Source organism: Nerophis lumbriciformis, linkage group LG21, assembly GCF_033978685.3.
Source record: "Nerophis lumbriciformis linkage group LG21, RoL_Nlum_v2.1, whole genome shotgun sequence".
Taxonomy (NCBI): Eukaryota; Metazoa; Chordata; class Actinopteri; order Syngnathiformes; family Syngnathidae; genus Nerophis; species Nerophis lumbriciformis.
The window spans coordinates 1,718,233-1,743,798 of record NC_084568.2 but is presented as its reverse complement, the minus strand read 5'-3'; the positions used below and the strand labels follow the sequence as shown (position 1 = coordinate 1,743,798).

General features: G+C 40.3%; 1 protein-coding gene and 1 long non-coding RNA gene across 4 annotated transcripts in view; one reads left to right on the top strand and one right to left on the bottom strand.

Annotated features, from left to right (window-relative positions):
- Positions 1–22,062, top strand: part of sp4 (sp4 transcription factor) — a 29,607-nt gene extending 7,545 nt beyond the window's left edge. The window contains exons 2-7 of one of the 2 annotated variants that reach the window (XM_061983229.1): positions 4,286–4,356; positions 7,290–7,637; positions 11,336–12,512; positions 12,592–12,790; positions 15,296–15,489; positions 21,519–22,062. In XM_061983229.1, the coding sequence (XP_061839213.1) occupies positions 4,286–4,356; positions 7,290–7,637; positions 11,336–12,512; positions 12,592–12,790; positions 15,296–15,489; positions 21,519–21,781 (2,252 nt within the window). In that variant the 3' untranslated portion in view covers positions 21,782–22,062. Of the gene's footprint in view, positions 1–4,285; positions 4,357–7,289; positions 7,638–11,335; positions 12,513–12,591; positions 12,791–15,289; positions 15,490–21,518 lie in introns of both variants that reach the window. The other variant, XM_061983228.1, reaches the window with a different exon arrangement.
- Positions 21,201–25,524, bottom strand: LOC133621246 (uncharacterized). 2 transcript variants are annotated; one of them, XR_009817627.2, is made up of 3 exons: positions 24,915–25,524; positions 22,038–22,104; positions 21,201–21,751 (listed from the first exon to the last, which is right to left on the bottom strand). It is a non-coding gene; the product is annotated as an uncharacterized lncRNA (long non-coding RNA). The 2 variants fall into 2 exon arrangements; XR_012051036.1 differs by lacking the exon at positions 24,915–25,524 and having other exon boundaries at positions 22,038–22,157.
- Between the last annotated feature and the right edge of the window lie 42 nt (positions 25,525–25,566).

The window sequence follows — 25,566 nt, the reverse complement described above, 5'->3', positions numbered from 1 at the left end:
GTTGCGGTTAATCATTTATTTGTCGTTATTTATATTTTCTGAATAAATTATGTGATAATATTCATCAGTCAACTCATTGGTGTTAATTTTCAGTCTTATCAAAATAAAATGTTTTTATCAAAATCAAATTACAGGATGTTATTTATGTAGTTTAATCATTTTCCTCGACTGATGTACTAACACAGGGGTGTCAAACTCATTTTAGGTCGGGGGCCACATGGAGGAAAACTGGTCAAATCACGGCACGATAACTTAAAAATAAAGACAACTTCAGATTGTTTTGTTTAAAAATAAAACGAGCACAAATGTACAAATCACGTTGTTTTTTACACTTACATGTTGCGGTTAATCATTTATTTGTCGTTATTTATATTTTCTGAATAAATTATGTGATAATATTCATCAGTCAACTCATTGGTGTTAATTTTCAGTCTTATCAAAATAAAATGTTTTTATCAAAATCAAATTACAGGATGTTATTTATGTAGTTTAATCATTTTCCTCGACTGATGTACTAACACAGGGGTGTCAAACTCATTTTAGGTCGGGGGCCACATGGAGGAAAACTGGTCAAATCACGGCACGATAACTTAAAAATAAAGACAACTTCAGATTGTTTTGTTTAAAAATAGAACAAGCACAAATCATGTTTTTTTACACTTATATGTTGCGGTTAATCATTTATTTGTCAATATTTATATTTTCTGAATAAATTATGTGATAATGTTCATCAGTCAACTCATTGGTGTTAATTTTCAGTCTTATCAAAATAAAATGTTTTTATCAAAATCAAATTACAGGATGTTATTTATGTAGTTTGATCATTTTCCTCGACTGATGTACTAACACAGGGGTGTCAAACTCATTTTAGGTGAAGTAAAATCTACTCCCAATTGTGCCGGACTGGTCAAATCACGGCACGATAACTTAAAAATAAAGACAACTTCAGATTGTTTTGTTTAAAAATAGAACAAGCACAAATCATGTTGTTTTTTTACACTTACATGTTGCGGTTAATCATTTATTTGTCGTTATTTATATTTTCTGAATTAATTATGTGATTAAATTCATCAGTCAACTCATTTGGTGTTTATTTTCAGTCTTATCAAGATAGCACGTTTTAATCAAAATCAAATTACAGGATGTTATTTATGTAGTTTGATCATTTTCCTCGACTGATGTACTAAAACACAGGGGTGTCAAACTAATTTAGGTCGGGGGCCACATGGCGGAAAACTGGTCAAATCACGGCACGATAACTTAAAAATAAAGACAACTTCAGATTTTTTTCTTTGTTTAAAAATAAAACGAGCACAAATGTACAAATCATGTTGTTTTACACTTACATGTTGCGGTTAATCATTTATTTGTCGTTATTTATATTTTCTGAATTAATTATGTGATTAAATTCATCAGTCAACTCATTTGGTGTTTATTTTCAGTCTTATCAAGATAACATGTTTTTATCAAAATCAAATTACAGGATGTTATTTATGTAGTTTGATCATTTTCCTCGACTGATGTACTAAAACACAGGGGTGTCAAACTAATTTAGGTCGGGGGCCACATGGCGGAAAACTGGTCAAATCACGGCACGATAACTTAAAAATAAAGACAACTTCAGATTTTTTTCTTTGTTTAAAAATAAAACGAGCACAAATGTACAAATCATGTTGTTTTTTACACTTACATGTTGCGGTTAATCATTTATTTGTTATTTATATTTTCTGAATAAATTATGCGATTAATATTCATCAGTCAACTCATTGGTGTTAATTTTCAGTCTTATCAAGATGAAATGTTTTTATCAAAATCAAATTACAAGATGTTATTTATGTAGTTTGATCATTTTCCTGGACTGATGTACTAACACAGGGGTGTCAAACGTACGGCCCGAGGGCCGGATCAGGCCCGCGAACAGGTTTTATCCGGCCCGCGGGATGAGTTTGCTAAGTATAAAAAAATGAACCGGAAATTTTTCAATGAAAGAAACAGCTGTTCTAAATGTGTCCACTGGATGTCGCAATAGCAATTCTTTGTATCTTTGTACATGACGCTACATATGTACAAAATAAACCACATGTTAGTACATCAGTCGAGGAAAATGATCAAACTACATAAATAACATCCTGTAATTTGATTTTGATATAATTTTGTTATCTTGATTGAAAATGAACACCAATAAGGTGACTGACGAACATTATCATATCATTCATTCAGAAAATATAAATATCGACAAATAAAGAGAAAATACTATTAACCGCAACATGTAAGTGTAAAAAACAAAACATTATGATTTGTACAATTTCAGAATGTGTTTGTTCTATTTTTAAACAAAGAAAACAATCTGAAGTTGTCTTTATTTTTAAGTTATCGTGCCGTGATTTGACCAGTTTTCCTCCATGTGGCCCCCGACCTAAAATGAGTTTGACACCCCTGTGTTAGTACATCAGTCGAGGATAATTATCAAACTACATAAATAACATCCCGTAATTTGATTTTGATAAAAACATGTTATATTGATAAGACTGAAAATAAACACCAAATGAGTTGACTGATGAATTTAATCACATAATTAATTCAGAAAATATAAATAACGACAAATAAATGATTAACCGCAACATGTAAGTGTAAAAAAACATGATTTGTGCTTGTTCTATTTTTAAACAAAACAATCTGAAGTTGTCTTTATTTTTACGTTATCGTGCCGTGATTTGACCAGTCCGGCACAATTGGGAGTAGATTTTACTTCACCTAAAATGAGTTTGACACCCCTGTGTTAGTACATCAGTCGAGGAAAATGATCAAACTACATAAATAACATCCTGTAATTTGATTTTGTTTAACATTTTTTTTTATCTTGATAGACTGAAAATTAACACCAATGATGAACATTATCACATAATTTATTCAGAAAATATAAAAAACGACAAATAAATGATTAACCGCAACATGTAAGTGTAAAAAAACAACATAATTTATGCTTGTTCTATTTTTAAACAAAGAAAACAATCTGAAGTTGTCTTTATTTTTAAGTTATCGTGCCGTGATTTGACCAGTTTTCCTGTCGAGGAAAATAATCAAACTACATAAATAACATCATGTAATTTGATTTTGATAAAAACATTTTATTTTGATAAGACTGAAAATTAACACTAATGAGTTGACTGATGAATATTATCACATAATGTATTCAGAAAATATAAATAACGACAAATAAATGATTAACCGCAACATGTAAGTGTAAAAAACATGATTTGTACATTTGTGCTTGTTTTATTTTTAAACAAAGAAAAAAATCTGAAGTTGTCTTTATTTTTAGGTTATCGTGCCGTGATTTGACCAGTTTTCCTCCATACGACAAATAAATGATTAACCGCAACATGTAAGTGTAAAAAAACAACGTGATTTGTACATTTGTGCTTGTTCTATTTTTAAACAAAACAATCTGAAGTTGTCTTTATTTTTAAGTTATCGTGCTGTGATTTGACCAGTTTTCCTCCATGTGGCCCCCGACCTAAAATGAGTTTGACACCCCTGTGTTAGTACATCAGTCGAGGAAGATGATCAAACTACATAAATAACATCCTGTAATTTGATTTTGATAAAAACCTGTTACCTTGATAAGACTGAAAATTGACAACAATGAGTTGACTGAAAAATATTATCACATAATTTATTCAGAAAATTATTATTTTTAGGTTATCGTGCCGTGATTTGACCAGTTTTCCTCCATACGACAAATAAATGATTAACCGCAACATGTAAGTGTAAAAAAAACATGATTTGTGCTTGTTCTATTTTTAAACAAAACAATCTGAAGTTGTCTTTATTTTTAAGTTATCGTGCAGTGATTTGACCAGTCCGGCCCACTTGGAGTAGATTTTTGTCCATCTAAAATGAGTTTGACACCCCTGTACTAACATCATGTGGTTTATTTTGTACATGTGTAGCATCATCTTCAAAGATACAAAGAATTGCTATTGCGACATCCAGTGGACACATTTAGAACAGCTGTTTCTTTCATTGAAAAAATTTCAGGTACATTTTTATACTTAGCAAACTCATCCCGCGGGCCGGATAAATCCTGTTCGCGGGCCTGATCAGGCCCTCGGGCCGTACGTTTGACACCCCTGCTCTACGTCACATAGGACGCCTGTGAAGAGGTTCCTAGTCATGATCACCATTGTTGTGCTACATTTGCTCCAGGATTACTAAAGTGCAACACCCCCCCCCCCCAAAAAAAACTATATTGTAACAACTTTGTCCTTTGGTCTGTTTGCAGACTCCAAGAAGGAATCATCTGGAACTGAAGGAGGGAAAGCATCGAAAAAGGGGAAAAATTCTGCATCACAGGTATTGAAAGAGGAACTTGAGGAGAAGTTAAAAGGTCTGGGGGCGTTCCTCTGCTCGATTGTACTTCCTGCTTGTGTGCAGCCCTCATGAGTAGCTTCAGCCACTGTCACTTTCAATTGCTTAATTCTGCTTATGGATCCTTCCTAAAGACATACTTTAGTACAGGGGGGTCTAACTCATTTTAGATGGGGGGCCACATGGAGAAAAATCCATTCCCAAGTGACTGGTAAAATCACAGCATGATAACTTCAAAATAAAGACAACTTCAGTTTGTTTTCTGTGTTTAAAAATAGAACAAGCATATTCTGAAAATGTACAAATCATAATGTTTTTTTCCTAAAGACATCCTTTAGTACAGGGGGTGTTTAATTTTAGATCGGGGGCCACGTGGAGTAAAATCTACTCCCAAGTGGGCCGGACTGGTAAAATCACGGCACGATAACTTAAAAATAAAGACAACTTCAGATTGTTTTCTTTGTTTAAAAATAGAACAAGCACATTCTAAAAATATACAAATAATGTTCTGTTTTTTTTGGGTTTTTTTTACATTAACATGTTGCGATTAATAATTAATTTGTCGTTATTTATATTTTTAGAATAAATTATGTGATAATGTTCATCAGTCAACTCATTGGTGTTCATTTTCAATCAAGATACATTTTTTAAATCAAAATCAAATTACAGGATGGTATTTATTAGGGGTGTAACGGTACGTGTATTTGTATTGAACCGTTTCGGTACGGGGGTTTCGGTTCGGTTCGTAGGTGTACCGAAGTAGCGTAACGCACGTTGTGTAAACAATGCACACCGAGGCACAACACACGGCATGCTGGCAGCTAACGGGCTAGGATAGACTGACCATACGCCCTCTTTTCACCGGACATGACCTCTTTTGCGGAGCTGTCAGGGCGGAGTTTCTTAAATGCCTCAAATGTCCAGCATTTTGAGGTAGGGTTGCGTGTATTTTCAATGTACGTTCAGGGTTAAGAAGGGGTTAAAAACAGCAGCATTGGTGAGGGAGGGGCAGAGACAGAGAGAGAGAGAGAGTTATGATAAACGCGCCAGGCTCTGCTTTTTATCCATAGATTTATCACATTTAATTTTTTATTATCTATAGCAGGGGTGTCAAAAGTGTGCCATTTGCGGCCCACAGCTAATGTTTTAAAGGCCCACGGCACATTCTAAAAATACTATTAAAATTAAGAAAAACATAAAAGTGAAATAAAAAAGCTTAAAAGGTTAAATGTAATTTAGAAAAAGTTGCAATGTTGACTAATAAAACAAAGCTGTTTTTTTTTCTTTCAAACTGTCATTGCTCAAAACATAATATTGAATCAAAATCAATGTTATTATGAATTATTGACCTATCCAAGGTTCCCATTACTTCACATCAAATATTCCAGTAAGAACAATTTGGTGGAAGATTTTGCATCCATCCATCCATCCATCTTCTTCCGCTTATCCGAGGTCGGGTCGCGGGGGCAGCAGCTTAAGCAGGGAAGCCCAGACTTCCCTCTCCCCAGCCACTTCGTCCAGCTCCTCCCGGGGGATCCCGAGGCGTTCCCAGGCCAGCCGGGAGACATAGTCTTCCCAACGTGTCCTGGGTCTTCCCCGTGGCCTCCTACCGGTCGGACGTGCCCGAAACACCTTCCTAAGGAGGCGTTTGGGTGGCATCCTGACCAGATGCCCGAACCACCTCATCTGGCTCCTCTCCATGTGGAGGAGCAGCGGCTTTACTTTGAGCTCCCCCCGGATGACAGAGCTTCTCACCCTATCTCTAAGGGAGAGCCCCGCCACTCGGCGGAGGAAACTCATTTGGGCCGCTTGTACCCGTGATCTTGTCCTTTCGGTCATAACCCAAAGCTCATGACCATAGGTGAGGATGGGAACGTAGATCGACCGGTAAATCGAGAGCTTTGCCTTCCGGCTCAGCTCCTTCTTCACCACAACGGATCGATACAGCGTCCGCATTACTGAAGACGCCGCACCGATCCGCCTGTCGATCTCACGATCCACTCTTCCCTCACTCGTGAACAAGACTCCGAGGTACTTGAACTCCTCCACTTGGGGCAAGATCTCCTCCCCAACCCGGAGATGGCACTCCACCCTTTTCCGGGAGAGAACCATGGACTCGGACTTGGAGGTGCTGATTCCCATCCCAGTCGCTTCAAGATTTTGCAAATTTGGTAAATAAATAACCCAAAAATGTATATTTTGTTGTTTTCTTACTGTACCGAAAATGAACCGAACCGTGACCTCTAAACCGAGGTACGTACCGAACCGACATTTTTGTGTACCGTTACACCCCTAAGTGGACACATTTAGAACAGCTGTTTCTTTCATTCTAAAATTTCAGGTTAATTTTTATACTTAACAAACTCGGATAAAACCTGTTGGCGGGCCTGATCCGGCCCCCGGGCCGTACGTTTGACACCCCTGCTTTAGTATGAACATTCTATTTTTATATATTTAAAATATATATAGTTGAGATATTTTGCCAGCACCTTTTGTTTGCTCTCCCGTCATCTTACATGCTTTACAATCAAGTGTTCTCAGAGACGTTGCGCCTGCGACCTACTTCCTTTTGAGCAGAGCGAGAGAAGGCGGCATTTTCTTCCAGTGTTCTGAGAAAAGAGAAATGTGGTTCTCACACGCCCACCCACTCACTTCCTGTAACACCGCCCACTTCTACTGACAGCTCTCGCTTTCTGTCAGCTTTTTGTTTCTTTCCTCAACACCATCTTTTCTCCACCCATCACTCCCCGCTTCTAGCTCTTCCTTCTTTCACGCTACATTTGCGTGCGGAATAATTCAAGCCCATCCCTCCCCTTTGGCTTTTGTTTTTTTACCAAGAGGAGGCGCTTGTTTGTTTTATGCATATGAGCTCCTGAGTTCTCCGCCTCTCAGTCTCTGACTTTCTGTCTTTTACCCAGGATTCCTCGCAGCCCTCTCCCTTGGCTCTGCTCGCCGCCACCTGCAGTAAGATCGGAGGGCAGGAGGGAGCGGAGGGCACTCAGGCTCAGGCAGGGCCCCAGCAGATCCAGCTCCAGGCTGGTCAGATCCAGCTGCAAGCGGGGCAGCTCCAGGGTCAGTTTGTTGTGGACACATCCGGGGCCCAGGCCTTGGTGCCGCAGCAGCTGGAACTGGTCCCGGCTCAGTTCACGGGGAACGGGTGGCAGATCATCGCGGCGGCTCCGACTATGGCCAAGGAGAACACCAACCAGCCTGTTGCTGTAACGGTTCCCACCGGCCTTCCTAATGACGGCTCACCTGGACGCAAGGTGAGGGACGACTTTGAGCCGATATATGACCCTATTTGTGGACTACAAGCCGCACCGGACTATAAGCTTTAGATATACAGGTAAAAGCCAGTAAATTAGAATATTTTGAAAAACTTGATTTATTTCAGTAATTGCATTCAAAAGGTGTAACTTGTACATTATATTTATTCATTGCACACAGACTGATGCATTCAAATGTTTATTTCATTTAATTTTGATGATTTGAAGTGGCAACAAATGAAAATCCAAAATTCCGTGTGTCACAAAATTAGAATATTACTTAAGGCTAATACAAAAAAGGGATTTTTAGAAATGTTGGCCAACTGAAAAGTATGAAAATGAAAAATATGAGCATGTACAATACTCAATACTTGGTTGGAGCTCCTTTTGCCTCAATTACTGCGTTAATGCGGCGTGGCATGGAGTCGATGACTTTCTGGCACTGCTCAGGTGTTATGAGAGCCCAGGTTGCTCTGATAGTGGCCTTCAACTCTTCTGCGTTTTTGGGTCTGGCATTCTGCATCTTCCTTTTCACAATACCCCACAGATTTTCTATGGGGCTAAGGTCAGGGGAGTTGGCGGGCCAATTTAGAACAGAAATACCATGGTCCGTAAACCAGGCACGGGTAGATTTTGCGCTGTGTGCAGGCGCCAAGTCCTGTTGGAACTTGAAATCTCCATCTCCATAGAGCAGGTCAGCAGCAGGAAGCATGAAGTGCTCTAAAACTTGCTGGTAGACGGCTGCGTTGACCCTGGATCTCAGGAAACAGAGTGGACCGACACCAGCAGATGACATGGCACCCCAAACCATCACTGATGGTGGAAACTTTACACTAGACTTCAGGCAACGTGGATCCTGTGTCTCTCCTGTCTTCCTCCAGACTCTGGGACCTCGATTTCCAAAGGAAATGCAAAATTTGCATGGTTGGGTGATGGTTTGGGGTGCCATGTCATCTGCTGGTGTCGGTCCACTCTGTTTCCTGAGATCCAGGGTCAACGCAGCCGTCTACCAGCAAGTTTTAGAGCACTTCATGCTTCCTGCTGCTGACCTGCTCTATGGAGATGGAGATTTCAAGTTCCAACAGGACTTGGCGCCTGCACACAGCGCAAAATCTACCCGTGCCTGGTTTACGGACCATGGTATTTCTGTTCTAAATTGGCCCGCCAACTCCCCTGACCTTAGCCCCATAGAAAATCTGTGGGGTATTGTGAAAAGGAAGATGCAGAATGCCAGACCCAAAAACGCAGAAGAGTTGAAGGCCACTATCAGAGCAACCTGGGCTCTCATAACACCTGAGCAGTGCCAGAAACTCATCGACTCCATGCCACGCCGCATTAACGCAGTAATTGAGGCAAAAGGAGCTCCAACCAAGTATTGAGTATTGTACATGCTCATATTTTTCATTTTCATACTTTTCAGTTGGCCAACATTTCTAAAAATCCCTTTTTTGTATTAGCCTTAAGTAATATTCTAATTTTGTGACACACGGAATTTTGGATTTTCATTTGTTGCCACTTCAAATCATCAAAATTAAATGAAATAAACATTTGAATGCATCAGTCTGTGTGCAATGAATAAATATAATGTACAAGTTACACCTTTTGAATGCAATTACTGAAATAAATCAAGTTTTTCAAAATATTCTAATTTACTGGCTTTTACCTGTATATGTCGCTAAATGATATTTACATAAAAAGTTTTTGTCAGTGTTTATTTACAGTGGTGGTCAAAAGTTTACATACACGTGTAAAGAACATCATGTCATGGCTGTCTTGAGTTTCCAATAATTTCTACAACTCTTACTTTTTTGTGATAGAGTGATTGGAGCACATACTTGTTGGTCACAAAAAATATTCATGAAGTTTGCTTCTTTTATGAATTTATTATGGCTCTACTGAAAATGTGCTGGGTCAAAAGTATACATACAGCAATGTTAATATTTGCTTACATGTCCCTTGGCAAGTTTACCTGCAATAAGGCGCTTTTGGTAGCCATCCACAAGCTTCTGCTTGAATTTTTGACCACTCTGTTGGTTCTGTTGGTTTTCTGACATGGACTTGTTTCTTCAGCATTGTCCACACGTTTAAGTCAGGACTTTGGGAAGGCCATTCTAAAACCTTCATTCTAGCCTGATTTAGCCATTCCTTTACCACTTTTGACGTCATTGTCCTGTTGGAACACCCAACTGCGCCCAAGACCCAACCTCCGGGCTGATGATTTTAGCTTGTCCTGAAGAATTTGGAGGTAATCCTCTTTTTTTAATTGTCCCATTTACTCTCTGTAAAGCAGCAGTTCCATTGGCAGCAAAACAGGCCCAGAGCATAATACTACCACCACCATGCTTGACGGTAGGAATTGGTGTTCCTGGGATTAGAGGCCTCACCTTTTCTCCTCCAAACATATTGCTGGGTATTGTGTAAGTCCAAATCAATGGAAGAGTAATAACTGAGCCAAACAAATCTCGCTATAGAAGACGCCAGAAGACAAAGTTTAAGTTTATACATACAGCAATGTCAATATTTGCTTACATGTCCCTTGGCAAGTTTCACTGCAATAAGGCGCTTTTGGTAGCCATCCACAAGCTTCTGCTTGAATTGTTGACCACTCCTCTTGACAAAATCGGTGCAGTTCAGCTAAATTTGTTGGTTTTCTGACATGGCATCACATGGACACAGATAAGACCTTTTTGGAGGAAAGTTCTGTGGTCAGATGAAACAAAAGTTGAGCTGTTTGGCCACAATACCCAGAAAAGGTGAAGCCTTTAATCCCAGGAACATCATTCCTACCGTCAAGCATGGTGGTGGTAGTATTATGCTATGGGCCTGTTTTGCTGCCAATGGAACTGGTGCTTTAAATGAGACAATGAAAAAGGAGGATTACCTCCAAATTCTTCAGGACAAGCTAAAATCATCAGCCCGGAGGTTGGGTCTTGGACGTAGTTGGGTGTTCCAACAGGACAATGACGTCAAAAGTGGTAAAGGAATGGCTAAATCAGGCTAGAATGAAGGTTTTAGAATGGCCTTCCCAAAGTCCTGACTTAAACGTGTGGACAATGCTGAAGAAACAAGTCCATGTCAGAAAACCAACAGAGTGGTCAAAAATTCAAGCAGAAGCTTGTGGATGGCTACCAAAAGCGCCTTATTGCAGGTAAACTTGCCAAGGGACATGTAAGCAAATATTAACATTGCTGTATGTATACTTTTGACCCAGTAGACCCATAATAAATTCATAAAAGAAGCAAACTTCATGAATGTTTTTTGTGACCAACAAGTATGTGCTCCAATCACTACATCACAAAAAAAATAAGAGTTGTAGAAATGTTTGGAAACTCAATGACATTATGTTCTTCACAAGTGTATGTCAACTTTTGACCACGTCTGTACATACCTTTTTCTAAACGTTGCCTGAGACACGGCAGTAGAACGGCAAATCAAACAAAAAAAAGAATAAGATTATCTCTTTTTTTTAATAAAGAGTCAAGATGTTTCAGGATTCTTCTTCTTTGTAAACACTTTGACTTTGAACAGTTTCTTATAGTGGATCATTTTATTACATTGATTTCTTTGCTTAATCTATTCCATAATTTAGCCGTTAGCGAGGAAAAATGCATAGTTTAGTAAAAGCGGTTTATAATCCGGAAAAATACGGTAAATCAGACGTCAGCATTGTTCTTCTAACTGCTTTAACTGGTGTCCAGGTGAAGGCCATTGCGGGGACCAACAGCGTGTCTGCCAGCCAGCAACAGCAGTTTCAGATAATCCAGGTTCAGAACCTACCCAGTGCCGGAGGCGGGGTCCAATATCAAGTCATCCCTCACCTGCAGACCGCTGATGGACAGCAGATCCATATCAACCCGACTCAGACGGCCTCTATCGGGGCTTTACCTGAGCATGTTCAGATTATCCAGAGTCCGAGTCAAGGCCAGGCTCAGGCCATTCTCCAGCCGGCCAATCAGCAGACTATGCTGTCAAGTACAACCAGCCAGACGGTCCCCCTGCAGATTCGCCCTGCTCAGTCTTTCCCTCTGCAGCTGCAGACCCTTCAGGGCTCTCAGACCCCGGTCATGACCACGGTGCCCATAAACCTCGGTGGCATGACCCTGGCATTGCCTGTGATCAATAATGTCGGAGGCGGCGGCACCATGCAGCTTATCCAATCAGCAGATGGCACTTTCTCTGTTGCCAATGGCAACCAATTGGTGACAACAGCGGCACTTTCTGTTCCGGCAGCCGCCGGATCCATAACAACGCTGGCCGCAGGTGACGGCGCGTCAGACGGGACGCAAGTGGTCTCCGCCGGGATGGAGGTAATGACTGACAACCAAGCACAAAGTGCCGAGGCGGATTCACAAAGTCAGAACCAGGCCAACGGAGTTCAGAGTCAGACGGACATGCCAGGAACCATTCAGCAGGTGATCGTAGGGCAGGTGGGACATCAGTTAGTGCAGCAGATCCAGCTGCAGCATCCACAGACTACAGGTCAAAGCCAAGCCCAGCAGCCGCAGCACATCCAGACTCTACAGCTGGCACCGGGTCAAACACTGCAGCCCATTCAGGCCTTTCAGAATCCAGCCCAGGTCCTCATCCGCACACCCACCTTGTCCCCGACTGGACAGATCACCTGGCAGACGCTGCAGCTGCCCGGCGGTGTGTCCCTGCAGGGCAGCCTGGGAGCTGCAATGCCACAGCAGCTCACATTGGCCCCAATGGCCGGTGGGACCGGTGGAGGACTGGTGTCCCTAAGCGGAGCCCCCCTGACGCTGAGCGCGGCTCAGATCAACCCAGGGTCCGGTGTGCAGACGGTCAGCATCGCCGGACTAGGCAGTGCGGGGGTTCAAGTGCAGGGCGTTCCCCTCACTATCACAGGTCTACAGGGTAAGGACCACTAACCTCGTTTACTTACTTTGGAATGCTTTGTCAGCACTTTTTCCTCACGCTCTCATGTCGTCGTCAGGTCAACCACAGGGGCAGGATGGCGCCAAAGTCCAGTCGTCCCCTTTAACGGTCACGATGGGTAACGTGGCGTCCGGCTCCTCGATGAGTCCGGACCAGTTAGGATCTGTGCAGAGCTCCTCAGACCAGGAGGGGCCGCCCAGCAAGAGGCTCCGTCGAGTCGCCTGCTCCTGCCCAAACTGTCGAGATGGAGAGGCAAGGTAGGAAGACGTCAGTTAACATTTAAATGTGAAGTGTCATTAGCTTTCAATTACAGTAATGGCGGTGCCATCAAGCACTTTAACTTCATTCATTTCATGGGTAAACAAAAAAGTGGCTGGTAATGTTTGAAAAACACACTAGAGCAGTAATTCTCAAACTGTAGGATACACAGGCTCCATCTAGTGCATACTTGCCAACCTACTCAACAATGAGTAGATGAGTGTTGTGTGTGTGTGTATATGTGTAAATAAATGAACACTGAAATTCAAGTATTTATTTTATTTTTATATATATATATATATATATATATATATATATATATATATAAAAATAAAATAAATAAGTATTTATTTTATTTTTATATATATATATATATATATATATATATATATATATATATATATATATATATATATGTATGTGTGGGGAAAAAAATCACAAGACTATTTCATCTCTACAGGCCTGTTTCATGAGGGGGGGTACCCTCAATCGTCAGGAGATTTTAATGGGAGCATTCGCATACCATGGTTTATATAGGGCACAGAGTGGGTGGGTACAGGCTGGCCTAGGGGCGTGGTGATTGGCTCATGTGTTACCTAGGAGGTGTTTCCGTCTATGGCGGCATGTTGTTACAATTTCGCTGCGCTTGTTGAGGGATGACAGGTCTGGACGGTAAATAATAAACAGTTTCTCTTTCAAGCATAGGTTGCATCTTTTATTACCACTATTGTAAGGTGTGCTGGATGCAAGAATTTGCCATGTTATTGAATATTCATTTATAGATATATATATATATATGTCTTAATAAGGTTATCCAAAAAATAGTGCTCGATACCGTAGTAGAGCGCAATATATGTATGTGTGGGAAAAAAATCACAAGACTATTTAATCTCTACAGGCCTGTTTCATGAGGGGGGGTACCCTCAATCATCAGGAGATTTTAAATCTCCTGATGATTGAGGGTACCCCCCCTCATGAAACAGGCCTGTAGAGATGAAATAGTCTTGTGATTTTTTTCCCACACATACATACATATATATATATATATATATATAAAAATAAAATAAATACTTGAATTTCAGTGTTCATTTATTTACACATATATACACACACACATAACACTCATCTACTCATTGTTGAGTTAAGGTTTGAATTTTCCATCCTTGTTCTGTTCTCTATCACTATTTCAGAACACACACATTATACAAATATACCGTGTACACAGCGGCGTTTTAAAAAGTCATAAATTTTACTTTTTGAAACATACCGATCATTTCCGATATTACATTTTAAAGCATTTATCGGCCGATAATATCGGCAGTCCGATATTATCGGACATCTCTACTTTTAAATGTTAATATTATACAATATTGCAACAAATATTATATTACTATAGTTTCCACACATTGTTCAAATTAAAATAAATACTTCAATATCTGCTTGACTTATGGTTTCAAGGCAAGTTGTGCATCAAATTTTACACTGAAAAAAGGACGATATGTTAAAATGACAGTTTTTTTACAGCATGTTCAATTAAAAACTGTAAATTGAAAAAAACTCTACCACTGTTTTGACTATAAAATGTTGCCGACGACGCGGTCTTTTTTTTTTCTTTTTCTGTAAAATCTACGGTGGTTGTTACTGTAAATGGAAAAATGGTACCAGTTATTTTACGGTAACAAACTGGCAGCTCAGTTGCCAGAATTAAAAAATACCAGAGGGACTGTTTTTCTATTTACAGTAATATGTTGAACAAACTACCTTCCATTTTACAGTAAGAATCTGGCAACTAAACTGTTGGTGTTTTACCGTAAAATAACTGTGGTGCCATTTTAAAAATGGTAAATAAAATGGTTTTCCATCTACTGTAATATGTTTTAAAATAATCTGTAGATGTTGCATAAAAAAAAAATGGTGACCAGAATTTTAACAAGAAATATACAGATTTTTTTAAATATTAAAAATATTTAATAATAAAATGCATAGGCAAATTTGTAAATTATTCACTGTTAAAAGCGGCCCTCTGATGGCAGCCATAACTGCGACGTGGGCCTCAATGAAAACCAGTTTGACATCCCTGGATTAGTGTTACTGTTCAAACTGTGTAATGTTACAGTGGCCAAAATATCAAATATACTTCTTCGATAAAACCTTTGCCTTGTTTTTAACAAATACTTGGGATATTGCATTTTAATGTTGGAGGAGCCAAGTGTTTTCAGAGGTGGTACTTGGTGGAATAAGTTTGAGAATAACCAGTTTGGCGATAATCTACAGCTCTGAAAACAGGAGGATTTATGAAATAATGCGTGCGTATCGACATAATGATGGAATTACAGACGACAACTGGCCTAACAGATGGACAACTTCAGATTACATGTTCCAATTAGGTCTGAGCACTAAAAACACCATTTTGATCAAGTGTGCTGTAATCACGTTTTTTGTGCACCGGCCGGACCGCGCGAGTCCCGCAGTAAATAAACATCTGCCCTGTGGCGCAGGAACAGTGGGGACCCCACGAAGAAGAAGCAACACATCTGCCACATGGAAGGCTGCGGGAAGGTGTACGGCAAGACGTCCCACCTGAGGGCTCACCTGCGCTGGCACACGGGCGAGAGGCCGTTTGTCTGCAACTGGATCTTCTGTGGCAAGAGGTTCACGAGGAGCGACGAGCTGCAGAGACACCGGAGAACGCACACAGGTACCAAAATAACACCTTTTTTTTTTTTTGACAGACTGATAGTTGCTTAAGAGAGGAGTTGGACAACGAACAAGAACATATACAATTAAAGCTACAAGCAGCATTGGTCGGGCCCGCGTATTTGGCAGGTGCTAGTCCTAAGTGTCCCAATACTTTTGTCAAGTTTTAGTCCCAAGTGTCCAAATACTTTTGTCCAGTGTACCTACCTTGTCTGCATTGTGTGGGCACGTTGGTGCTTCCTGCTTTTAAGCAGCCATCTTAAAAAAAACAGCAGCGCAGCAGCATCAGCGCAGCGGGTCTTTGAAGGCTCATAAAATCAAAACCGGAGCAGGTATTAAAACGCTGTTCTGTTATTTTATACACAAGGATTTAATCTCTCTCCTGTGTTAGTTTGAAGCCGAAACGACAAACGCGCTCAGAGGAGATAGTTTTTGAAGGAAGGTGACCGGTTTTTACAAAAAATTTGTTTTGAAGGGGGAATAGCAAACTTCCTGTTGATTTTTGCTGCGGGTTGTCAATTTATGAAATGTAGGTCTAAGTGAGACCTACATAGAGGTTTCATGTCTCTCCGACCTTCCCAGTGGGAGTTACAGGCAGTTTTGTCAGTTTTTTCTTCCGAGGAGCAGTTTTTTTTGCGTTTTATTAAAAAATTGCAGTAGAGCGCAATTTTGAGATTTGGGGTTAGGTTTTTTTTTTTTTAGATCGCAATGTTTGTCAGTCCTGATGTGTGCGTTCAGTTTGGTGAGTTTTGAAGCATGTTAAGGGGGTCAAAATACAGCTCAAAGAGGCAAAAGTTACTGTTTTTAGTACTTTTTTGTCTTGAAGGGGAATTGCCAACTTCCTGTTGATTTTTGCCCGAGAACAAACTATTATGAAAACTAGGTCTAAGTCACACCTACATAAAGGTTTTTGTTTCATGTCTCTCCGACCTTCCTTGTGGGAGTTACAGGCAGTCTAGTTTTTTTTTTCCTAGGGGGCGCTAGAGCGCAATTTTGAGTTTTGAGGTTTGGTTTTTTGATAAAAAGTTTTGCCGTATATTACTGATGTGTGTGTAAAATTTGGTGAGTTTTGAAGTATGTTAAGGGGGTCAAATTACAGCGCAAAGTTGCGGAAGAATAATAATAAGAAGAAGAAAGAATAAAACCTTACAAATTCAATAGGTCCTTATGTCCCATTGCATAAGGACTCCCTTTGGGAGTCCTTATACAATGGGCCATGCGGGCCCTAACTAATACACGTAAACTACTGCATACTTGCCAACCTTGAGACCTCCGAATTCAGGAGACTGGGGGGGGGGTGGGCAGGGTTAAGGGGGGTATATTTATAGCTAGAATTCACTGAAATTAAAGTATTTCTTATATATATACCGTATTTTTCGGAGTATAAGTCGCACCGGAGTATAAGTCGCACCTGCCGAAAATGCATAATAAAAGGAAAAAAACATTATGCAACTTTCATAAACTATAAAAAAAACTGCGACTTATAGTCCGAAAAATACGGTATATATATATATATATATATATATAGTACAGTACACAGTAATGAAAACACAGTTCTACTAACTGTACTATACTTGCTGCTTACTTTAAAAAAACAAAAAACACTTACCTTTCATTATTTGAGTAGCTTTTGATCTGCCATTTGAGTACTGGCTAACGATCTCTGAATCCGAGAACATATCCTTCACGGATTTGTTGAAAACATCCGCAAATGAGAACGGGATGTTGCTTGCAAGGTGGCCCATAATACTGCGTTGTGCTTCTCTGACCGTTCATGAGTGACTATATCCATTCGGCCACCGTGTTATGGGTTATAGATACATCTATGGATAACGGAGAGCGTTGACCCTGGATCTCAGGAAACAGAGTGGACCGACACCAGCTGGACTGCTGCTGAGTGGTCCAAAGTCATGTTTTCTGACGAAAGCAAATTTTGCATTTCCTTTGGAAATCGAGGTCCCAGAGTCTGGAGGAAGACAGGAGAGGCACAGGATCCACGTTGCCTGAAGTCTAGTGTAAAGTTTCCACCATCAGTGATGGTTTGGGGTGCCATGTCATCTGCTGGTGTCGGTCCACTCTGTTTCCTGAGATCCAGGGTCAACGCAGCCGTCTACCAGCAAGTTTTAGAGCACTTCATGCTTCCTGCTGCTGACCTGCTCTATGGAGATGGAGATTTCAAGTTCCAACAGGACTTGGCGCAAAATCTACCCGTGCCTGGTTTACGGACCATGGTATTTCTGTTCTAAATTGGCCCGCCAACTCCCCTGACCTTAGCCCCATAGAAAATCTGTGGGGTATTGTGAAAAGGAAGATGCAGAATGCCAGACCCAAAAACGCAGAAGAGTTGAAGGCCACTATCAGAGCAACCTGGGCTCTCATAACACCTGAGCAGTGCCAGAAACTCATCGACTCCATGCCACGCCGCATTAACGCAGTAATTGAGGCAAAAGGAGCTCCAACCAAGTATTGAGTATTGTACATGCTCATATTTTTCATTTTCATACTTTTCAGTTGGCCAACATTTCTAAAAATCCCTTTTTTGTATTAGCCTTAAGTAATATTCTAATTTTGTGACACACGGAATTTTGGATTTTCATTTGTTGCCACTTCAAATCATCAAAATTAAATGAAATAAACATTTGAATGCATCAGTCTGTGTGCAATGAATAAATATAATGTACAAGTTACACCTTTTGAATGCAATTACTGAAATAAATCAAGTTTTTCAAAATATTCTAATTTACTGGCTTTTACCTGTATATATATATATATATATCCCCGCGACCCCGAAGGAAATACGCGGTAGTAAATGGATGGATGTGTGTGTGTGTATATATATATATATATATATATATATATATATATATATATATATATATATATAAAATAAATAATTGACTTTCAGTGAATTCTAGCTATATATATATATATATATACATACATATATATATATATATAAAAGAAATACTTGAATTTCAGTGTTCATTTATCTACACATATACACACACAACACTCATCTACTCATTGTTGAGTTAAGGGTTGTTCTATTCTCTGTCACTATCTTTCTAACCATGCTGAACACCCTCTCTGATGATGCATTGCCGTGTGGCACGCACAAAAGTGCTTTCATCAAATGCACTAGATGGCAGTATTGTCCTGTTTAAGAGTGTCACAACATTGCTGTTTAGACGGACTGCTTTACTGTAGACGTTCTTTATATTGTGGGAAAGCGGACTCAGGTCCGCATGGTGCTGGAGGGGGCGTGGCCTCCAGCTCCGCTTGAATTTCGGGAGAAAATTTGTCCCGGGAGGTTTTCGGGAGAGGCGCTGAATTTCGGGAGTCTCCCGGAAAATCCGGGAGGGTTGGCAAGTATGCTATTTACATTGTAGATTGTCACATCAAAACTATGAATGAACACATGTGGAGTTATGTGCTTAACAAAAAAAAAGGTGAAATAACTGAAAACATGTTTTATATTCTAGTTTCTTCAAAATAGCCTCCCTTTGCTCCAATTACTGCTTTGCACACTTTTGGTATTCTCTGGATGAGCTTGAAGCACACCTGTGAAGTGAAAACCTTTTTAGGTGACTACCTCTTGAAGCTCAGAGCGCACCGGACTAAAAGCCGCATATGAATGAGTTATTTACACAGAAAGTTTCTGTAAATGTTTATTTACATACCTTAATTGTTTTCAAACTGTGCCTGTAACACGGCAGTAAAACAGCTGATCAAACAAAACAGAAATCATCGTCTTGGACCCACTACCTGCGGAAGCTAGCTCTCCAATCAGCTAAACCGACTCTAACTCCACGGTGACGTTTTGGTGAATTTACTGAGGAATTTGTGAAACTGAAACAATCCAAAAAGAACTTGTAAACGTGTTAGCGTATTAGCTAATGCTAACAACGTTGGCTTCATTACATTGCAATAGCACGTACAAATGTGCATGAAAACACTAATAGACATCACACATGGGATGGTTTAGTAAGTATAAAATAGTTTTAGTTATATTATTACAACTTACAAATGTTGCTTGGAGTGAGGAATGGAGAATCCGTAGAAACGCTATGGACGGCTACAAGACGGAAAGGAAATTCTACTATCGATTAAAAGCACTAAATGGAAGCACACTGCAGCACCTGCAGTAAGCGAACACATCCAAAAGGTGGTGCCATAACAACAATAACATCTTATCAGTGAATCTTCTTGGGGTTTTTTTGGGTTTTTTTTAAATATTGCATTATGGTCGTCAGCAAAAGAAAAATCCATAAATTAGCTGCACCACTTTATAAGCCACAGGGTTGAAAATATAGGAAAAAAGTAGCAGCTTATTGTCTGGAATTTCCGGGATGTTTAATTATTAATTTTGTTATAATTTATTAATTTTAGCACTGCGTAATTGTAACTAAATTGATGTTATCATTTTTTTAAAGTCCCTTCTTTTGCAGTATATTTTGATAAGTACCATATTTATTTTGTAATCAGCCTGACATAAGCCTTGGTAATAATCTTTGTGATTAACACATGCTTTCATATAATTTTTAACAAGGTTGTAAACTGGAAGGAGGTTAGATAAAATTTTTGAATACGATTAAAATCAAGAGTAAAACTACTACTGTATTTTCCGGACTATAAAATAATTTTTCCCCCTCAAAACTCGACATTGCGCCTCATAACTGGTGCGTCTAATGTACGGACTAATTTTGGTTGTGCTTACCGACCTCGAAGCAATTTTATTTGGTACATGGTGTAATGATAAGTGCGACCAGTAGATGGCAGTCACACATAAGAGATAAGTGTGGACTGCAATATGACTCAAGTAAACACCAACATTTTATATGTTCCATTGAAAATATAGAACATTACACACGGCGCTCAAAAATATATCAAAATGTTTTAGTACGACTTTGGTAAGCTATGATATGAGTACAATTTAACACTTGGTGGATTGTACTGTGCTTGAACATAGGAGTATTATTATAGTGTGTGTATAAGGTAAGACATTATCTGCCGTTTTGTTTCGCAATATTATGCAAAAGCAACTTTTCTAACCTTTTGGTGACTGTTGGTGTATTTGGGATCTGCATAAGTCCTGAAAAATTGCGCGCATCCGCCTTCGTAGTCCGTGCCGACCCCAAAGTCGATAAGCTTCTTCTTTTTCCTCTGTCATGATCCGTGGTCCGGATCATGTTTAGTTTAGTTATGCTCTGTTAGTTTTGGACTCCCTCAGTTCCTGGTTGTGCACTTCCTTGTTTGAGTTTGTTACCATGGTTACGTATTATTTTCACCTGCCTCTGTTATTCGGGAAGCACACCTGTGCCTAAGCAAGAGACACTATTTAAGCCTGCTTTTCTGTTCACTCGTCCTGGCTTCCTTGTTTGCTGTATGCAAATTATTTTGACCCCCCCCCGAGTCAAAATAATTGCCCAGGCCTGCTTTAAGGTGAGTCCTTCAAAGTAAAAGTTGGTTGAACGCGACAAAAAAAACAACCTTATATTCCCTGAAAAATTCCCATATCCCGAAAAGAAGCACCGTATTTTTCGGAGTATAAGTCGCACCGGCCGAAAATGCACAATAAAGAAGGAAAAAAACATGTATAAGTCGCATTTTTGGGGGAAATGTATTTGATAAAAGCCAACAGCAAGAATAGACATTTGAAAGGCAATTTAAAATAAATGAAGAATAGTGAACAACAGGCTGAATAAGTGTACGTTATATGAGGCATAAATAACCAACTGTTATGTTAACGTAACATATTATGGTAAGAGTCATTCAAATAACTATAACATATAGAACATGCTATACGTTTACCAAACAATCTGTCACTCCTAATCGCTAAATCCCATGAAATCTTATACGTCTAGTCTCTTACGTATTATTTGATATTTTACGCTAATGTGTTCATCATTTCACACATAAGTCGCTCCTGAGTATAAGTCGCACCCCCGGCCAAACTATGAAAAAAAACTGCGACATAGTCCGAAAAATACGGTATCGATCACAGTTTGACTTACTATTTTCTTCCATTAGGAGAGAAGCGCTTCGAGTGTCCCGAGTGCTCCAAGCGCTTCATGCGCAGCGACCACCTCTCCAAGCACATCAAGACTCACCAGAACAAAAAGGGCGGCGCCGCCGTGGCCATCATCACCACCGACGACATGGAGGAAGACCCCCCCGAGGGCCTGGGCTCTTCCCCTCAAATCATGGCGGTGGCCGCCCTCTCCCGGGACTCTGAGCCGGCCACGCCCACCGCCTCCAACCACCTGGAGGAGGAAGAGGAGGAGTTTGAATAAGGCAAAAAAAGAGGTCACGACAGGGACTGCATTTTAACTTTGAAATGTTCACTTTTTGAAATAACCGATCCATACATTGTGCGGGGATGAAAGACAAAACATTGCGGTCCCACCCATCTCTATGCACAAAGTTCCTGTTTCCAGCCTGTCAGACAGGGCTGAGGGTCAATCAAGGTACAGGACTGTTGCAGAGCAGAGGGCAGTCTTGGGATCAGTGTGTGTGTGTGTGTGTGTGTGTGTCATGAAGAGGATTTACCTAATGTGAGTTTAGGTCCTCAGATCTGACTCAGGTGTGGATTCCTTTGGAGAAGACGAGGACAATTCTTTCAAGAAAACAAAAAGCACATATAGAAAGATTTATAATGCATTCCTATTGAGGTAGAGTGGCCATTAGAGAAAGAGAGAGAGAGAAAAAAAAGTTTCTATTAAAAAGACAAAAACAATCTAGCTTTCTACAACGACGTGAGGTGAAAGCAATACTTTAATGACAATCCCAGTGGGTCATGTTTACATTGAGACAAATGAGAGCACACATACAGCGGTTTGCTAATTTCCTTGCGTTTTATCGTGTGCGTTTATGTGTGTGTGTGTGTGTGTTCGATTCCCGGCAGCAATTTGTTTATTACGGTTTGTGCTGCCCGTCCTGCTCTGTGACCCACAACTGCCTTAACACGAGCGGAGAGGGGAAGGCGGACTGTCTGGTGGGGACGGAGCACGCGGCAGAGGACGAGGAGAGGGATGGGATTCATATGGTTGCTGTCAGGTTCAAACATCGATGACATCTATTAATAAACAAGACAAGAAGCAAGGAAATAAACAGAGTCAGAATTCATCCATCCATCCATTTTCTACCGCTTATTCCCTTTGGGGTCGCTGGAGCCTATCTCAGCTACATTAGGGCGGAAGGCGGGGTACACCCTGAACAAGTCGCCACCTCATCGCAGAGGCAGATTTCAATTTAGGAGAAACGTGTCGACCTGTAACCTCTTACAGTGTCACCCACGCTCTGGCGAAAAAGGTTTACGTCTCCTTCATTTGGACACTCCCTGTTTACACAAAGGAATGGGGAGTATGTAAACAGTCATTGTTTTCGGTGACATTAACACACACAAAAAAAAAAAAGACGCCTCGGGCTTGGGCTGGTCCTGGATTCAGCTTGAGCAGGTCTTCGATGACAAATAGATAACCCCCCTCCCGTCTCCTCCCATCGTACACAATGGAATTTTTCCAAGCCTTTGCTTGGTGCAACAAAAACAGCCTCTTTGTCCGTTCATTGGGAACTCGGGGAACGGAAAGTTGTTTTAAAAATGTACCGTATTTTCCGCACCATAAGGCGCCCTGGGTTATAAGCCGCGCCTTCAATGAACGGCATATTTCAAAACTTTGTCCACCTATAAGCCGCCCCGTGTTGTAAGCCGCATCTAACTGCGCTAAAGGAATGTCAAAAAAACAGTCAGGTCAGTCAAACTTTAATAATATATTAAAAACCAGCGTGATGTGGGCGCGCATGGAGTCGTATATCAACATGGACGGAGCTGCGTGAAAAAAGCCACCCGGCCTCTTCGCGTAAACTTAAACTTACCTTAACCACTCGCTCATCTTTTCTTCATCCATCCCTTCGAGTTAGCTTTTATGATGACGCCGGCTGGAAAGGTCTCTTTTGGCAAGGTCTTCCTTTTGAATATCACCATGGGTGGAAGTTTCTGGCCATTAGCATGGCAAGCTAGAACCACAGTGAAGGATGACTTCTCATTCCCTGTGGTGCGAATATTCACCGTACGTGCTCCCGTTGTATCCACAGTGCGGTTCACAGGAATATCAGTTGCTGTGAAATAGTAATCCGTGTGCGGATGGAGAGATTGCGTCTTTTCATGAACCGGATCCCTGTCGCTTAGTAGGAGCCATTTTGTGGTCTTTACAGATGTAAACACACAAAGGAAATGAAACGTACGGTAATATCCGCGCGCTTTTTCTTCTTCTACGCGGGCGGGTGGTTGCTTACAGTAGAAGAAGAAGCGCTTCCTGTTCTATGGGGGCGGGTGCCTACCTTGGCGGTTGCTTGCGTAGAAGAAGAAGCACTTCCTCTTCTACGGGGAAAAAAGATGGCGGCTGTTTACCGTAGTTGCGAGACCGAAACTTTATGAAAATGAATCTTAATATCAATCCATATATAAAGCGCACCGGGTTAAAAGCCGCACTGTCAGCTTTTGAGTAAATTTGTGGTTTTTAGGTGCGGCTAATAGTGCGGAAAATACGGTACATACAATTTTTCTGACGGTTGCCGTTCACACGACACGTGAAACGTGACGAATCGGGGCTTTCCGCCTTCGTGCTGAATATCTTAAAAAATGCGATTTGTGGCAATTCCAACGAGAGTGGCGCTTTCCGTCATTTTCAGCAGACTGCATTGCAAAATGATCAACCACCATATGAATCCCGTTCCCGCTGTATGGGAGGGGGGGAGGCGGTTCAGGCTGTTTAGCAACGTGATGAGATGTTTCCGGTGGTGTTCGTACATTCTTATTAAATGAAAAAAATGATATGTCTATTTTATAGATTGACAACCATCCCCCTCCCAGTTTTAACACGGCAGCCCCCGGGTGTGTAAAGCTAATTTATTATCTTGATTTGTAATATTTGCCTTCTTGCTGGAATTTGTATTTGTGTGTGTTGATTCTAGAGTTGTGTACAGCATGTTTCAGTTTTTTTTGCTGTAATATCGCTTCTCTTTTTTTAATGCTCATGGCAGTTTTGTTCCTCCTCCTGCTCGCACCATAATGTTTTGGTTTTTTTGGGGGGGGAATAAAAAGAAAGCAAAAAAAAAAAAAAAAAAGTGTTTGAAATGAAAACAACAACAAAAAAAAGATACCAAACATTTGTTTTTGGTAATGTTTTTTTTCTAGTGACATCTCATTTGTAAATCTTTTTCTACAGTCTGTCCGTCGCCATGACATTTGATATTGTTTTTTTTTTTTTGTCAGGTTGGCCTCAAAGGCTTCCCCGGTTTGTTGAGATTTTTAAAACTGGTTTGTACAAATGCGTTATGTCAGTGGAAAAGAATCGAGAAACAAAAGAAGAAAAGATACTTTGCCTGCATAACACGTGACAATAAAGTGATTTTAAACAGCCTTACCTTTCTGACTTGACTCAGCCTTTTGTTCTACTTGAGGTCCTCTTCTTTAAGGGACAATGTACTGGATTACTGAAACAAGCACCAAAATAACAAAACATATGGAAAAAATTGTTTTTTATTTCAACTACATTGCAATAATCAAACAACATTAACGTTATGAAAACTTGTATAAAAATACATATTTTTTGGTTGGGCACAGGTCAGTGTTCATTTTGTTGTGTTCATCTTAGTCAGGCCTGGGCAATTATTTTGACTCGGGGCCACATTTAGAGAAAAAAATGTGTCTGGGGGCCGGTATATCTATTTTTAGGAACACTAATACAAAACCTCACAATAATGTCTGATTGAATGCTAAAAACGTAATGGAATTTTACATTTTCTACGAACGATAAAACACTGAATATTGACAAAATATGAATGTCACACCCCCTTTCGATCGGCATGTTTTACAATCAAGTTAAACGCAACAAAAATGCAACAAACGGTGAAATATGAACGTGAATGGTACAAAATAAACCCACCTCCGCAAGCCCGAGTAGAGTGCCTATAAGGCGAGAGGACGACAAAATCAGCCCAAGAACATGACTCCAGCGCCTAAACACCCTCGATATAATTAGGCTTTTTTTTTTTTTTTTTTTTTGCATACACAGTA